Source organism: Podarcis liolepis, assembly GCF_965112155.1.
Source record: "Podarcis liolepis genome assembly, chromosome: 1".
In the NCBI taxonomy this organism is placed as follows: domain Eukaryota; kingdom Metazoa; phylum Chordata; class Lepidosauria; order Squamata; family Lacertidae; genus Podarcis; species Podarcis liolepis.
Genome location: NC_139554.1, coordinates 53543381 through 53559161, shown reverse-complemented (window position 1 = coordinate 53559161; position 15781 = coordinate 53543381). Strand labels below are relative to the sequence as shown.

General features: G+C 42.0%; 1 protein-coding gene across 3 annotated transcripts in view; it reads left to right on the top strand.

The window, feature by feature from the left end:
- The first annotated feature begins 1105 nt into the window (after positions 1–1105).
- The window catches only part of TTC17 (tetratricopeptide repeat domain 17), a 55222-nt gene continuing 40546 nt past the window's right edge, over positions 1106–15781 (top strand). The window contains exons 1-5 of one of the 3 annotated variants that reach the window (XM_083462529.1): positions 1106–1375; positions 10519–10608; positions 12167–12336; positions 13196–13307; positions 14503–14634. In XM_083462529.1, the coding sequence (XP_083318655.1) occupies positions 1142–1375; positions 10519–10608; positions 12167–12336; positions 13196–13307; positions 14503–14634 (738 nt within the window). In that variant the 5' untranslated portion in view covers positions 1106–1141. Of the gene's footprint in view, positions 1376–1462; positions 1653–10518; positions 10609–12166; positions 12337–13195; positions 13308–14502; positions 14635–15781 lie in introns of those variants that run through there. The other 2 variants (XM_083462530.1, XM_083462531.1) reach the window with 2 other exon arrangements.

Genomic DNA, 15781 nt, shown 5'->3' with positions numbered 1-15781 from the left:
TTACTAAAGTCATAATTAAAAATTCAAAAATATAGTACAAAAATACCAGTTTAAAATTGATTAGATGCAGAATGGGGGAGTAGTATAATTCACTTCGTACGTTGAGGAAGAACATTGTTTTTGATGAACAGCTTTTAAGATTAGCTGCAGTGTTTAGCCAAACTGAAATGTTTCCCTGCTACTTTTTGAATATTGTCGTTTCTAAGGGCATTTATTCTTTGGAATCTGGCCCCTTTGCCCTGTGCAGAATGCAAGTGAGCCCGATTCTGTTCGGTCCTGTAATAGTGGACACGGGGCCAGAGTAATATATGTCTGCCACGGGTTTCGGCCCCTATGTCAGTATACCTCTTATATGGCCTGTTGTTGCTGGGGCGTTTTTTTCAGATTGGGGGGGGCAGCCTGAAATGTTCTTCCATCCGGACGGGCAGGTGCAGCAGCCTCCAAGCGGGCACATGGTCCCATGTTAGAAGCAGTCCGTCTACTCTGGCCCTCCGTGAAAAAGGGCTTCCTCTCGGGAAAGCGGGCACAGGACTGCAGCCTAAGGCACACGTGCAACCAAAGGACTGCAACGCGGTCAGCCAGCTGGCGGGTGCTCCCTTCGCGGAACAAAAAGAGCGCGCCTCGTATTCACCTTCCGATGACAGCGGCTGCGAGCCCGCGATTGGCTGCTGCCTCTGAGCAGCACGTGGGAGGGCGTGGCGGAGGATGCGTAGAGGGCGTGGTCTCCTCCACTCCCGGCGCCCTCCTTTCGTAGGCCACGCCCCCTTTCGCCACATACTTTCTCCGCCTCCTCCCGCTTTCCGGGGCGCAGCCACGCGAGACGTCCTCATCTGTTTGACCCACCGCTCTCCTCCCCTTCTTCCGGCCTCTCCCGGTCACATAGAGATAGGAAGGGAGGAAATTTAGAGTGACAAGCGCACGCAGGACTTGTGGTCTTAACAGGGAGCTGGTTTCCCACACTTCACTCACAAGGCGAGTTGACTGAGGGAAGAAAAAGCTGCTTTGCTGCTGCCGCAGAGAATCCATCCGCGCACAGCGGCGTCGCGAAACATCTAAGCTTACAAGTTCGGGCGTCGCGCGAGTCTACACCTTTTCGTACCTCTAAGCTTTCTGAGCGCGCGCGCACACTTCCTTCTCCAAAATGGCGCTGGAGGCCAATCCGCTTCCGGGTGGCGCGGGTAGGCCGGGCTTGAGGAAGATGGCGGTAGCAGCGGCAGCAGGAGCAGGAGTGTCCGGGCGGGGTGGTCGAGGGCTGGCGTGCGCCTCTCCGGGCTGGGCGCTGCTGGGCTTTTTCCTGCTGCTGAGCTCTGCGGCTCAGCCTGGCGCCGCCACTACCCACTGGGTGGTCACCGAGGATGGCAAGATCCAGCAGCAGGTGAGGGAGGGGCTCCTCTGGCCGCTGTGGGAACCGTCGCCATAGAAACGCTTCCTCCCCCCCCCCCCTTCCCTCTGCATTCTTCTCCCGGTGCCAAGGAGGGTCCGTCCCCTGTGTAGGGAAGGAGAGAGAGAGAGGCTCTGCGAGCGCGTGGCCGGTGCCTGAGGTGCAGCCCCTTCCCATCCCTTTCCAGCGCTGCTTCCCTTGCTGGCTCGAGTTTCCTTCCCTCCCTCTCAGGTCTCCAGGTGCACATGGCCGCGAGGTTCTTTCTAGAGAGGTGCGTGAGCAGATCCTGCAGGATCAGGCCGGTGGCCCAAATAGCCCAGTGTCCTGGCTGAGCCCTTGCCTGTGGGAAACCAGCAAGCGGGGTTCGAGCACAAAAGCAGCTCCCCTCCTGTGGTTTCCAGCAACCTCGTTGCTGCTGTTCTTGAAGCTCTTCCTTTGATCAGCGTTTCTGTGGTGGTGACCTAAGAAGAGCCCAGCAGGGATCCCTTTAGGACAGCAAAGTGCCTCTGAGGAAAGTGTGTCACGTAGGAATAGAGTCAGCAGGCCCTCCTTGTTGTTTTTCTGCCCACACCCCTTCTGGGTGGCCCAGGATTTGGTCTTCAGGTGTATACTCCCTCTGCTTATGGACATTCTCATTTAGTCACGGTAAAGGTTGACCTCTGTGAATTTATCTAAGCTATCACCGTGACACATTATGTAGTGGTGAATTCCGTAAGTAACCATGTGTTACATGTAATAGAGAGATAAAGGTACTATCGGCCGCCTGCCGGTTTCATTGGGACCTTCGTTCCGGAATAATGAGAGAGGTGAACTGAAGACTCCTCAGTTTCTCCACATGATTTTATTAACATGTCATGTGTCTTCATAGTCATCTTTCTCTAAAAAGCCCCAAATGTCCTAGCCTAGCCATTCCTTGTTTGGAAGTCCAGCTCCCTGATCACTTTAGTTGCTCTTGTCTGTAGTGTTTTAAATATCTCCTAATAATTCCCAACATTTAGTTTTTCTTTCCCCACCCTACAATACTGCACCTTCTGTTGAAGCTTTCATTTAAGGTTTTCTGTGGCACACAGTCATATTCCACCTGAAATGCCCTTTTTGAGTCCTACAAAATCTCTTTCAAGTTTCATCTACAAACATGGCTATCTCACGGCTCACCCTAACTCCATATCATATAGGAATGTTAAATGGCAATGGACCCAGTACAGAGTTTTCTTCAGAACATTTTGAAAATGTTCTGCTCATTCCTACCCTCTTCTGCATGATCTTTAACCAATTACCATTTCACAACCAATTACCATTTCACAACCATGACTACTGTTTACTTAGGAGCCTTGTTGGAAGTCCAAGTATGACTACTGAATCTCCCCTACCTTACATGCTTGTTGACACTCGAAGAATGAAAAGCAAAACATCCTTTGCAGAAGCCATTCTAATTAATTAATGTTGTTTATCCATCTAGTTTCAGTAATGCTTTCTACTAGTTTACTCAGGGCAGTAATTAGGATAAGTGGTTCTGTGATTTATTAGAGCCCCTCTGGCTCCCTTTTTAACAGGCTTGATTTCATAAGGCAGCCATGTCAGTTTCACCTTTGCCCTCATTCAGTTTGTTCTGTTTCTTTCTTTCTTGATGGAGAGACTTGGGCAGAGGTTGATAAGTACAAAGTTCCATGTCACACTCTATTTCACACATCACTGCTTTTGAGTGAGTTTTATAAGTGAACCACAGAGCCATTAAACCCTTGCTTTAAGTATTATCTGGGCTATACCTGGGTGAAACATTGCTCATTTATTGATAGGAAGATTTTCTGTTTTGAATGGCAAGGCAAGGCATCCGTCCACTAGACAGCAATGACTAGGCAAGGTATAGAAGGTGGTAAATCTATTCAGCAGGTACAGTTAACCAGAAATGTAGTTTGGAAAAAGAATATCATAGCAGCTTGATCCCCCTGTTTTATAAGTTAAATTTTTGCCAGCAGCTTGGAGCATTCCTACCAAATTAAAAGGACTTATCTCATTTGAATTGCTTTTCTGTTATAAGTTGATGGGCTTTCATATAAAAGATACTCCCTTTTATAGAGTTAATTCAGTGGTTATCTACATATAATAACCTATTTTTATAGGGCTTCCTGGTTTTCATTAGTATTACAAATCACATATTTTGTTGTTACCTAGATTTGTTGGTTCTCTTCTGTGCTTTATAATGTATGTCATATGGTGGTGGGGTGAATCTGTAGGTAAGTTTAAGATGGTGAAAGTTTGGCTATGCTTAAACTTCATTGTACATTGTTGAGGTCTGCAACTAAATTTGTTTTCTGATTATAACTCTCTTACTTGTTACAAACTGTTCTTAATCTAGAGCCTCTGCTGATCACTTCCCAGTTTTGCTAGCTTTCTGATTTTCCTGTAATAATTAATATCCATACCATTTACCATACGAGATATTGAAAGTGACTCTAGTATTTATTACACTTCTAATGCAATCTCCTTAAAGGGTACAAAGTCTGAGAGTTGGACTTGCTTCCCTGCTATGCAAAGTTGCCTCAGGTTTTGGTTGGTCCTAGTAAAGCTATTGCCTGACCATGAATTTTAGATATAAAACAGATGGTAAGCAACAAGTGTTTGTCTGCTACTGGACAGAATTAGTCAGCAGAATGGGCAGGGGGCAATTTTTGGTGTCCCCTTCCTGCTGCCCCTCCTTAATCTGCTCTGGAGGGGACCCTTCAGAGCAGATTTCTGGGGAGCTTCAAGGGGTGAGGGGACAATTGAAATTGTCTCCCTACCCAATCTTGCTGACAGTTTATCTTCTAACTGATCAAATACCAATGGATGTCATACTTTATTAGCTATTCTGGTATGGAGATGCCTGTTAATTAAAAATTTAATATTTACTTATTAAAATGTGTATACTGTCTTTTATTTCAAATAAATATTGAGGTGGTTATAAATCAATAAAACAAACAACATATAACAAAATATGATAAAACGATATTAATGAAGCAGAAATAAAACATCCGGATCAGCTGCAGTAGCCAGAAATGCCAAGAATCAGTATTAACTCTTGGGCTGGGTTTTTTTGTTGCGGGGGTTGTTGCTGTTCGTTTTTTGTATCTTTATTTTAGGTCTTGTGTTTTATGTGAAAATTGTTCCATTTGGTTCTGTATTTTTAATGTTTTATTTATTGTTTATGACTACTTTTGCTATGTTGTAGATATGTATTTTTTCATGTTGTAAGCCATCTTGAGCATGGTTTAAACTGTGGAAAGGCAGCATACAAATAAAATTATGTATGTGTGTATGTCAGTTGGGAAAACTTTGGGTAAAGAGCTATGTTTTAAATTGTTGGTGAAAGCTTCCAGGAGTTACTGTGCACCTGATCTCCATAAGGAGATCATTCCACAAGTTAGGGACCACTGGGGAAAGCCCTTATCTGTACATAGACATCTTCAGGCTATGATAAAGTTAACCAGGTCTGTTCAGCAGATCACAGTGCCTGGGCTGGGCTGTGGTGTTAAAATCACCTAAAATGAGTAGACAGCCTTTTTTTGAGATCATGGGTAGAAAGTAAGTTGGTGCTGAATGGTGCCAGCAGCAAAGGTGGACTGGGGCCACATTTCTAACATCTCCTTTTCTATCCCTCTCCACTCAGCAGGCTGCTGAAGGAGAGACAGATTGTAGCCTTAGGACCACATGGGGCCCACTCCTGACTTCAAATATTACTGATTGGTAGATCAGTTTAGTGAATATTGCATTTGGGGGAAAATATCTGAATAATATAATTGTCAAATTATGCTAATTAGATGCTGCAAAATCTTCAGCTGTAACTATTCAAATTTCTTAGAATATTCACACCACAGCTGATGTTGTCTATTACATACAGTGTTTCCAGGGCTTTTGACAGAATTTCCTCATCTCAGACCTCTGCATTAAGCAAGTTCTGATGTTTTTGCGTAAGTGGCACAGTGATTTTGCAACTTTGTGCTTGTTTAAATTGCTTGTTCTCCTTTTGCCCAAGCCATAGTGACCCTTTTTGATTTCCAATGGAACTTGCATATGAGAAAATGTTAATAGGCTTAAATCCTACGTTCTCTTAGTTGAAAGTTGGATCCATGGAGATCAAGAGCACACATGTGCACAGATGTAATTAGGATCAGAGATGCTCTCCACCCACAGTCACATAGGGATTGTTTTTCCGTCATGTAATTTTACACAGTTGGGGACTGATGTGAATAATGCAATTACATGGGTGGGGCAGATTGTGTGGGTCTTTCTATCTACTTATTCTTTTCCCATAATTCATGGATTCTATAAATGTTGCTGTATTCACCGAAATTACCTCCTTTACTTGTGTAAGTAAAGAATAGTTGTAGAAATTCATAGTCCAGTTCGTATTTACTCAGTGTAAGACCCAGTGGGGCTTAATCTCAAGTAAGTGTGCTTGGGGTTATAGCCTTAAAGATCTGTCAAATAGTTCCTCTAAAATACTGTTCCACCTTGCTCATTTTGATATTATTAAAGAGGGTATGGAGAATATTTTGCAGTTTTGTGTTGTGATGAAAAAGCTGGATAGTTGTTGGAACACTCTGTTCAGAATAGAGATAAGACAGGATAGAAATAGTAAACATGTTTGATTATATGAATAGTTAACAATAAGGTGACCGATAAAAAGGCACAGGGTGCAATGCCTTTCTGCAATTAAACTCTTCTGAATTTCATGGCATGTTATGGCTGCCTATGCTTCTTCATAGATGTGTATCATAAGCAAACTTGGCACTTAAGGCCCCATCCTGAGATCCTTGACTAATTCAAAACTAACATTTTTAAGCATGCAACTGGCCTTTCGAAAAGCACCTCTGACTATAAACTAATTTACCATAAAAGATTCAGCAAAACAAGTAACAGAATATAAGAATCTAAAAACAAGCAGAGTACCCTAGTAGACTGTATTATATAAACAGATAACTCCCCTCACTGTGTGTATCTGAAGAAGTGTGCTTGCACACGAAAGCTCATACCAAGAACTAACTTAGTTGGTCTTTAAGGTGCTACTGGAAGGAATTTTTTTGTTTTTCCCCTCACACTGTTAATGGTAGTCTGGCATGAGAACTTAACAGTACTGTGTCATTTGGTTGTTCTTTTGCATGCATTGCCTAAACACTTATCTTCTGATTTAGGGTGGGATATTTTATTTTTTATCTTTATGATCTTGTTAATACTCAAAAGAAAACTGCTAAACCACCCAGGAGCTTCAATGGGTTCCCACCCCCCATCTCTTGGCAGTTATCAGAATCCAACCAACATCAGTCCCAACTGCATCCAAAAATCTAATTGAAATGGGTTTAGAATGATCTGTTTCATGCAGGAGTATCTTGAACTGCTTAACAATTGCCTTCCCTGCTCATTTGTGAGGAAAGGGAAGCTTATACATATTTGTAATTCTTCAAAACCAGAGGATCTGTGAAGACCTTTGGATAGATGGATGGATGGATGGATGGATGGATGGATGGATGGATGTGTGCGTTTGCACACAAGTTATACTACTTAATTAGCAACCTTCTGAAAATAGATGTTCTGTTTCTGCCCTAAGGTACAAAGGTGGACTCGTGCTAAATGGCATTATTCCATGTCCATTGAACCCTGCTGCCTACTATGAAATAGAATCCTTTCCCTACTTCTATTATTATTTGCAAGGGTCCATTTAGGTGTGCTGTCTGCTTTCAATGAAAATGTGATCATAGCCTAGCCTACATGAGATTTCCTCCAGAGTAAGAACATAAGAAGAGCCTCCTAGATCAGGCCAGTGGCCCTCATCCAGCATCCTCACAGTGCCCAGTCAGATGCCTATGGGAATGTGCTAGCAGGACCTGAACGCAACAGCGCACTCACTTCCTTCACTTTCTAGCTCTGGACCCCTGCCCACTTAGCTGATAAAAACTAGCAGGGATGTGACAGCTGGCTGGGCCAGCGAAGTGATTAATACCTCAGCATCTTTTGATACCATTAACCATGGTATCCTTCTGGGGTGGCTGTCCAAGGTAGGGGTACATGGCACCGCTTTGCAGTAGTTCTAGTTAATTCAGTTATGGTCTGGGGATTTTGCTTTGGCCCTGTGGAGCCTTCAATGTGGGGTTCCTCAGGATTCAATTTTATTCCATATACAGTGGTACCTCGGTTTACGAACTTAATCCATTCCGGAAGTCCGTTCTTAAACCGAAACCGTTCTTAAACCGAGGCACACTTTCCTTAATGAGGCCTCCCGCCACCGGTGCCCATCCATTCTTAGACTGAGTAAGCTTCCGTTCTTCGACCAAGGTAAAGTTCACAAACCAGGACACTACTTCCGGTTTTGCGGAGTTCGTAAACTGAATACAGTGGTACCTCGGGTTAAGAACTTAATTCGTTCTGGAGGTCCATTCTTTTCTTTTTTAAAAACTTTTTTTAATTCAAAACTAAAACAAAACATATTTTCCAGAAACACATCATCCTTTTTTATTAACCCCTTTTTTCCTCCCTCCCCCCACCCTCCCCCACAAAACCCACCCACCCCCACCCCCGGCTTCCCTCAGTTCCAGTCTTTTACAGTGGTGCCTCGCAAGACGAAAAGAATCCGTTCTGTGATTCTCTTCGTCTAGCGGTTTTTTTTCGTCTTGCGAAGCAAGCCCATTGAAGGATTAGCGGATTAGTGCTATTAGCGGCTTTTAGCGGCTTATCTGCTGATTGGATTAGCTGATAAGCGGCTTAGCGGCTTAGAAAAAGGGGGGGAAGGGGAAAAAAACAGCAGGAACTCGCAAGACATTGTCGTCTTGCGAAGCAAGCCCATAGGAGATTCGTTTTGCGAAGCACCTCCAAAACGGAAAACTCTTTCATCTAGCGAGTTTTCCGTCTTGCGAGGCATTCGTCTTGCGGGGCACCACTGTATTTCTCTAAGAATGCTGTTTTCTGCATGTTACACAGTTGTATAGATCCTCAAACTATTTAGCTGATTATTATCAATAAAAAGTCTGTTCTTAACCTGAATCGGTTCTTAACCTGAGGTACCACTCTAGCTAATGGGGCCTCCCACTGCTGCCGCGCGATTTCTGTTCTTATCCTGAAGCAAAGTTCTTAACCCAAGGTACTATTTCTGGGTTAGTGGAGTCTGTAACCTGAAGCGTCTGTAACCCAAGGTACCACTGTAGTTCGTAAACAGGACTGTTCTTAAACCAAAGTACCACTGTACTGTTCAACATCAACATGAAATTGCTGCATGGGGATATCTGGAGTTGGGAGTACGTTGTCAGCAATATGCTGATGACACACAGCTCTGCTTCTCCTTCACATCTGCAGATGTGGCAGTGGGTGTGCTGGACCTTTGTCTTTCCTCAGTAACGGACTGGATGAGAGCCAATAAACTGAAGCTCAATTCAGATATGGCTGGGGCACTGTTAGTGGGTGGTTCTCTAGACCAGATGGATGGGAGGTTGCCTGCTCTTGATGGGATTGCACTCCCTTTGAAGGAGGAAGTATGCAGCTTGGGGGTACTCCTGGATCCTTTGCTGCCAGTTGAGGCTCAGGTGGCCTTGGTGGCACAGAGTGCTTTCCATCAGCTTTGGCTGGTGGCTCAGCTGTGCCCCTACCTGGACAGGGATAGCCTTACATCTGTCGTCTGTGCTCTGGTAATCTTTGGTTACATTATAGCAGGCATTCCCAACCTGCGGCCCGCCAGATGTTTTGCCCTACAAATCCCATGATCCCCAGCAAACAGGACCAGTGGTCAGGGATGATGGGAATTATAGTCCAAAACATCTGGAGGGCCAAAGGTTGGGGGTACCTGCATTATAGCAACATGCTACACATGGAACTGCCTCTGAAGATGGTTCAGAAACTTCAGCTGGTGCAGAATTCGGCAGCCAGAATTCTTGCTCAGTGGGGCATGTTGGTTTAAACATATAAGACTAATCCTGGCCTGATTGCATTGGCTGCCAATTAGTTTCCAGGCCCAAGTCAGTGTGCTGGTTTTGACCCATAAATCCCTAAATGGCTTAGGGTCACAATACCTCAAGGACCACCTCTCCCCATATGAACCAACCAGGACCCTGTGATCATCATCTGACACCCTTCTTCATGTGCCCTCTCCACAAGATGTCTTGTGGAGGATGGCAACACAAGAATCAGCCTTTTCTGCAGTGGCTCCCCATTTCTGGAATGCTCTCTCCAAGGAGGCTGGCCTGGCAAATTCATTACATATATTTGGGGGCTAGGCTAAAACATTACTCCTTAACCAGGCTTTTGCCTGATTAACATTCTGTGTCCTTTTAAATGTGTTTGTGGAAGGGGGGGTGTTTTTGTTTTGTTAAGTATTTTGTGTTCTCATTTTGTATTTTTATGTTGTGAACCACCCTGTGATCTTCAGAAGAAAGTCAATATACAAATTTAATTAATAATAATAAGTGGCGATTTTTCCCATCATAAATAACCCTCAGAAAATGATGGAGTCAAACTTCTACTTTCCTGTACAGCAGCACTAGCAAACTCACTGTGCATATCAGGGAAAGCAATTCACTGGCATTTTAACAATGTGGATCTAACTTATCTTTTATAGCTAGATAACTATATTAACGATTAACCTACTATACTAAGTGTGAGATTTTACTCTTAACAGACCTACGCCCTTACTAAGTATAAAATTTTAATCTTATATTCAGTAGTGCTGAAAGTCTGAGAAATCAGGGAGATTTGACAAACTATCTCCCAACAAATATTGTCAAAATGTAAATGTTCAGGCTCTATACAATTGTTGGCACAAACTTTAGCTTATAACACGGAGTATGTTTTTAACTAATCAATCCTCATACTAAATTGCCCAACATTATGTAATATGCGTAATTACTGAAGCTAAGCATATTTGGATCTTGTCAGTACGCAGGTTCCATGAGGAAAGAAAAATAGGATATAAATGTAAGAAAACAAAGAAATAAAAACAACATTATGTTTCAATTTCCTATATCCTAAGCTTCTGAAAGTTGCCTGTAGCCATTTGGCAATTTATAGTGTTCAGAAATTCCTCAGTGCTGTAGCCTGCTACCAGCAAATGCCTGAATATTCAGCTGTCTAAAAATTAAGGATGTTTAATAATGCAGCTATTTTGAACTGTCTTCTAGGTCGACTCGCCAATGAACCTGAAACATCCTCACGATTTAGTAATACTAATGAGACAAGAAACAACTGTTAACTACCTCAAAGAGTTGGAGGTGAGGCTGTGTAATGAAATGGTCTTGGAAACCTGCTTTGTAGGTACTGAAAAGTATGAAATGCTAATTTCCTGATAAAGGAAGTGCATTTGGAGAATGATAAATACTGATGCTGGAAGCTTTAGCATCAATAGTTTTTTCTTCATATTTATTGTTTCAGTCTCTATGCATAAAACCTGCAACTTAAATAAAGAAGTGTTGAAGCTTTTTGGCTTTCCTTTACTATTGGAACTGTAAAGCGTAGTCAGGTTCCAATGAACCATGGAATTTGTTCTCTGAGTCCAAAGGGCTCCAAGCTTTTCCCCCTTGAAGAACAGCCTCTCTCACCTCATGAAAATTTCTTTGAAACTGAGTGGCATTTCAGAAACCATATCTGACATGCTTTTCATTTTGATACTCCAAACACCAAACATGGTATCTGAGCCAAAGCACAGGCTCATGAAAGCTTGTGATTTACTACAGTAGCCCCAGCTTCTACACATCTCCCATCTAAAAAGAGGGACCAGTCTGAAGCTTGAGCAGTGCCAGAAAAAACACGCTAGTTCTCTGTGTGTTTGTCTTTCTTAAAGAGCATCCCATGTCTGAAGCCAGCTAGCAAGTTTATAATGTAGCTAGGATTGGGGGTTCTGCTGGTTAAAGAAACCAAAGCCATACAGAGAATTCCCAGCCCCTTCAGCAGACATAAAGAAATTTCTTTGCATCCTAGTCAGAGACGTCAAAAATAAGTCACTATGTACAGCTAAGAGCACTCTTGGCCCTGTTTTGTGCAGATGATCCTACGTACATACATATCACTGTATTTTGGACCTTAATCACTAAAAGAATTAGTAGCAACCTTGATCCTTTATGAAGACTCATTCACATGGCAGTGATTATTTGTGGCTCTCAATGTTTGAAGTGTTCAATCTTTACACTGGGATGGGGGAAAATTAAAATCTTAAGTGTTGTATCCTGAAAAGCATGAGCAACAGAGCTGACCTACCTTCCTACTTTCACTGTAACCCCTTGCAACCCTCCCCAAGAAGCCTTCTGAAATGCCTTGGTATGCGGTTCTGGTGACTACAGTTGAAGGAGGGAAGGAATGGCATGGTAAAAGGTAAAGGACCCCTGGATCGTTAAGTCCAGTCAAAGGCGACTATGGGGTTGTGGCGCTCATCTCGCTTTCAGGCCAAGGGAGTCGGCGTTTGTCCGTAGACAGCTTTCCAGGTCATGTGGCCAGCATGACTAAACCGCTTCTGGCGCAACAGGACACTGACGGAAACCAGAGCACATGGAAACGCTGTTTACCTTCCCTTTCTGCTTGCACAAGGGGCCTTCTGGCCATTAAATTCTGCATGTCTGTACAATGAATTGAGTTATTCATGTTGGATAAGGATCGAATCAACATTTGTCACAACCTCATTGCCCAATTATTTATGAGAACAAAGCTTATATTTAGACTTCTCGGTGTAAATTTCTAGACCCTGAGTTCTTCATAGGGGGTGGCATGATGAGTTCATGAATATTTGTTGGTAAATTTCTGTTTCAGACCATGTTTTGTTTTTTGTATCTCTCCTAGAAACAATTGGTTGCTCAGAAGATCCATATAGAGGAGAATGAAGACAGAGACACAGGACTGGAACAAAGACATAATAAGGAAGATCCAGATTGCATTAAAGCAAAGGTGCCTTTAGGGGACTTAGATCTCTATGATGGCACTTACATCACCTTGGAGAGCAAAGATATCAGGTAGTGAGATGATTAATTGTACGGAATTTTTGCAACAGCTGTAATTTCAGATGGTGGGATTATGATTGTGCCATTGGGAATCAGGTTGAAATAATAAGTGAATGTTAAGGTAATGAGTAGCTCTCCTGAATATTCTCAAAAAGATATTTATAGTCATCTCAACAATATTTGCTTATGTGTCTTTTCTAGGCATTCCTAAACTTTGTTGCATTTGTTCTTGGTGAAGTAGGCTTTCTCCAGAGCATGATTTCAAATGTACAGGCAACACTCAACTTAGGCAGGGGTAACGTTGTGGGATAGCACATAAAGTCAAAATTGCATATAGTCAAAACACATTGGGTTCAATGGATTGCCAAAGTATTTTCCTGGGTGTCTGCCCCCTTAATTTTTATTTTATTTTTTTATGTCAAGGGCATAAAGCTTTATGCACACAAGTTAAATGTGTGAAAGTTTTGAGTTACCTGTATTTAAGAACTTTATTCCAAACCTTCTTTATTCAGTGTCAGTATGGCCGAATCCAAAAGAGTTCCTTAATTTTGAATATTGTTCATTTTAATTATTTGAGCAAGGATATGCACTTCAGAAAGTACCCACTATAGGATCCTAACTAAATTATATTGTGCCTGCTTTGGGGGGGAAAGAGATTAGTACTAGTTTATAGTCTTAAGCTGAAGACACAGCAGATACAATTTTAATGCAAGTTGATCTGATGTAGATAGAAAAATATATAGTGTTAGTTGACTTAAAACAGATAATGTTAATCAGCATTCCTACATGACTTAGTTCCCATTGCTAGTATTTTGTGATCTTTTTGACTGCAAACAAATATTCTAATGTTTGCATTGCTATTTGGTTTTAGCCCTGAGGACTACGTAGACACAAAGTCTCCTTTACCTCCAGACTTAGAAGAGCCAGAATGCACAAAAATTCTAGATCTTCCATATAGCATTCATGCGTTCCAGCACTTACGGGTAAGTAATTAATGATGTAGTCTTTCGTTACTTTACCTCTAATCTGCCTTTCTTCCTGAGATGTCCAAGTAGATTCAGTTAGTCAGGACTGCTCTGTCTTACGATCGCTTTAAAGTATGTTATCTGTTAATTGAAGTAAATCTGAATAACTTTCTTCTTAAAGCAGCCTAGTAATATTTGTAGCGACATTACTGAACATTTGGACTTGGAAATCATTGCAAAGTTTCTATTGGTGATGCTTGCAATTCCACCTCCAGCTTTCTGGCCTACAATGACTACTGTCTCATATTTCCTCCCCCACATGCATCCTAACTTCAGATTCTATCACTTAATACCTTTTTCTTCCCTGTGTCTCATTTTGTCATAAATGTTCCGTTTTTTTTTCCCTAAAAGACAAATATTGGAAAATTTTGCTGGTGCAGAATTTGGATTTTTCTAAATAGGTAGCAAGTAACACTGTAGGCTTGGTTATCTTATGCATTGTAACAAACATTGTTATTCAGCTACAGCACTTAAAGCAGCTGAAGTTCTTCAAAAATCCCCACTAACTGCAGCCTAAATTGTATGTGGGTGTTTTAGGATAAAAATAGCTGAAGGTATTGATGGAACACTACTTAAACGTGATTTTATATGGAATACTAGAACAATACATTTTCTAAATAACAGATGCAGCAATTTTGTGCGCTTATCTGGAAGTAAGTCCTATTAAATGTTGTGGGGCTTACATCTGAGTAGACTGCTATAAGATTCAGTAAACTAGATATTGCCTTTTCAGAAATGATGCTTTATGTGTTGAAATTTTGGGGCAGTATTTGCTAAATTGGGGAGTTGTGGGTAAATTTGACATGAAGAATTACTGCCTACCTTCTACCACCTTATCATAGGTGATTCCTGCTGATTCCTGGGTATTTCTGTAAAGAATGCTGAAATAGGTGGACCTATGTATCAAAGTGTTACTTATTTTCTTAAACAGATGTTCATACTCAGTATTCACACAGATTAGCTAACTGTTAAGAAATTCTGAATGCACACCCCTGCTATGAAAATGTGAAGACATTACTGGACCACAGAAGTTTTTGTAAAATGAAAAAAAGCAGACAACAAAAGACTGAAGTCTGTCCACCTTGATAGTAGAGAATCCCATTTTATTTAACAGTCACTGACTTTTTTCTTTTTCTATCCTCTCCCCACCTAGGGTATTCAAGAAAGAGTTAATCTTTCTGCACCCTTGTTACCTAAAGAAGATCCTATATTGACTTACTTATCAAGACGGTTAGGAAGAAGCATAGACGAGATAGGCCATCGCATTTATGAAGGTCTCATGAAGGTAACCACCTTGTGTGTGTCCCCAAAATGAGTGCATAGAAGCTTTGATGCAACATGAATATGCTTTATATTTAGCAGGCACTTAAATCTTCACATGCCTTCTGTCTGCTAGTTAAGGAAAAACATCCCAATGGATGCTTACTTACCCTAAGTGCTCATCTGATTTTTATGTGGCTTTTCTCCCTGTGAACCAAGACAATCTGTAAAGTCTGCAAATTTCTACCAGTGGCCATTTAAATGAGGACCACTATAGTGCCTTGAATCTTAATTTGCGTAATTTTTAATTTGGGATTTTATGTGTTCTGTTACATTTTATGTGTGATGTATTCTTTGTATAAATTGCAGTGAGTTGTAGCTGATGCAGATACATTTCTACCTATCTGTAGGAAATATATAGCCAACTCATTTTTGTTTGAATCAGTGGGAAGGACTCAGTTAACGAGTTTCATTAGTGGAAGTTTGTACAATGACTTCCACTAACACAGCAGGACTCCCCCCCCCCCCGAAATTGGCCTTGGGGGGGAATCCCTAAGCAGTGCACAAGGGGCAGTTGTTGTGTCTCACAAGCTTCTACTGACAGAACAATTGCCACAGCACCATGTTAAATTCCTTCTAGAGTTTTTATTTCATTAGCCCTCCCAGTTTTCATATATTTCAAAATAGATTGCATGCAGGTCCCGGTTTCTGGATACAATGCATCCCCAGAAAATCGTTCGTTAGGCGTTCACATAATGAGCTGGCAATTTCCTCTTTTTCCTATGGGAACATTTCTAATCCAGTCTTTCTCCCCACTTCATCCATGGTTTCTTCCTGAAATGGCTGCAGCCAAACAGCAAAAGGAAAAACTGGTTTGTCTGCTCTCTCCTGCTCCCTGATTTGTCCAATCTCTTTCCATCCCTCCCCCCTCCCCACATGGCTTCTGCCCGAAAAAGACTGCTACTGACCAGCGGAGCACAAACAAGGAAGGAAGTGGGCAGACTCTGGCTGTTCATTGCTGAATCAGCCATTCATGTAGCAAGGTTTAGGCATAACTCTTTATGTTCACATAACTGAATTTGGGGATAACAGGCATTCTGATAGTGCGTGTATGTTCAGAATCCTGTTTCAGCCACCAACAGCTTAAAAATTTAGTAACTTTTTTTTAAAAA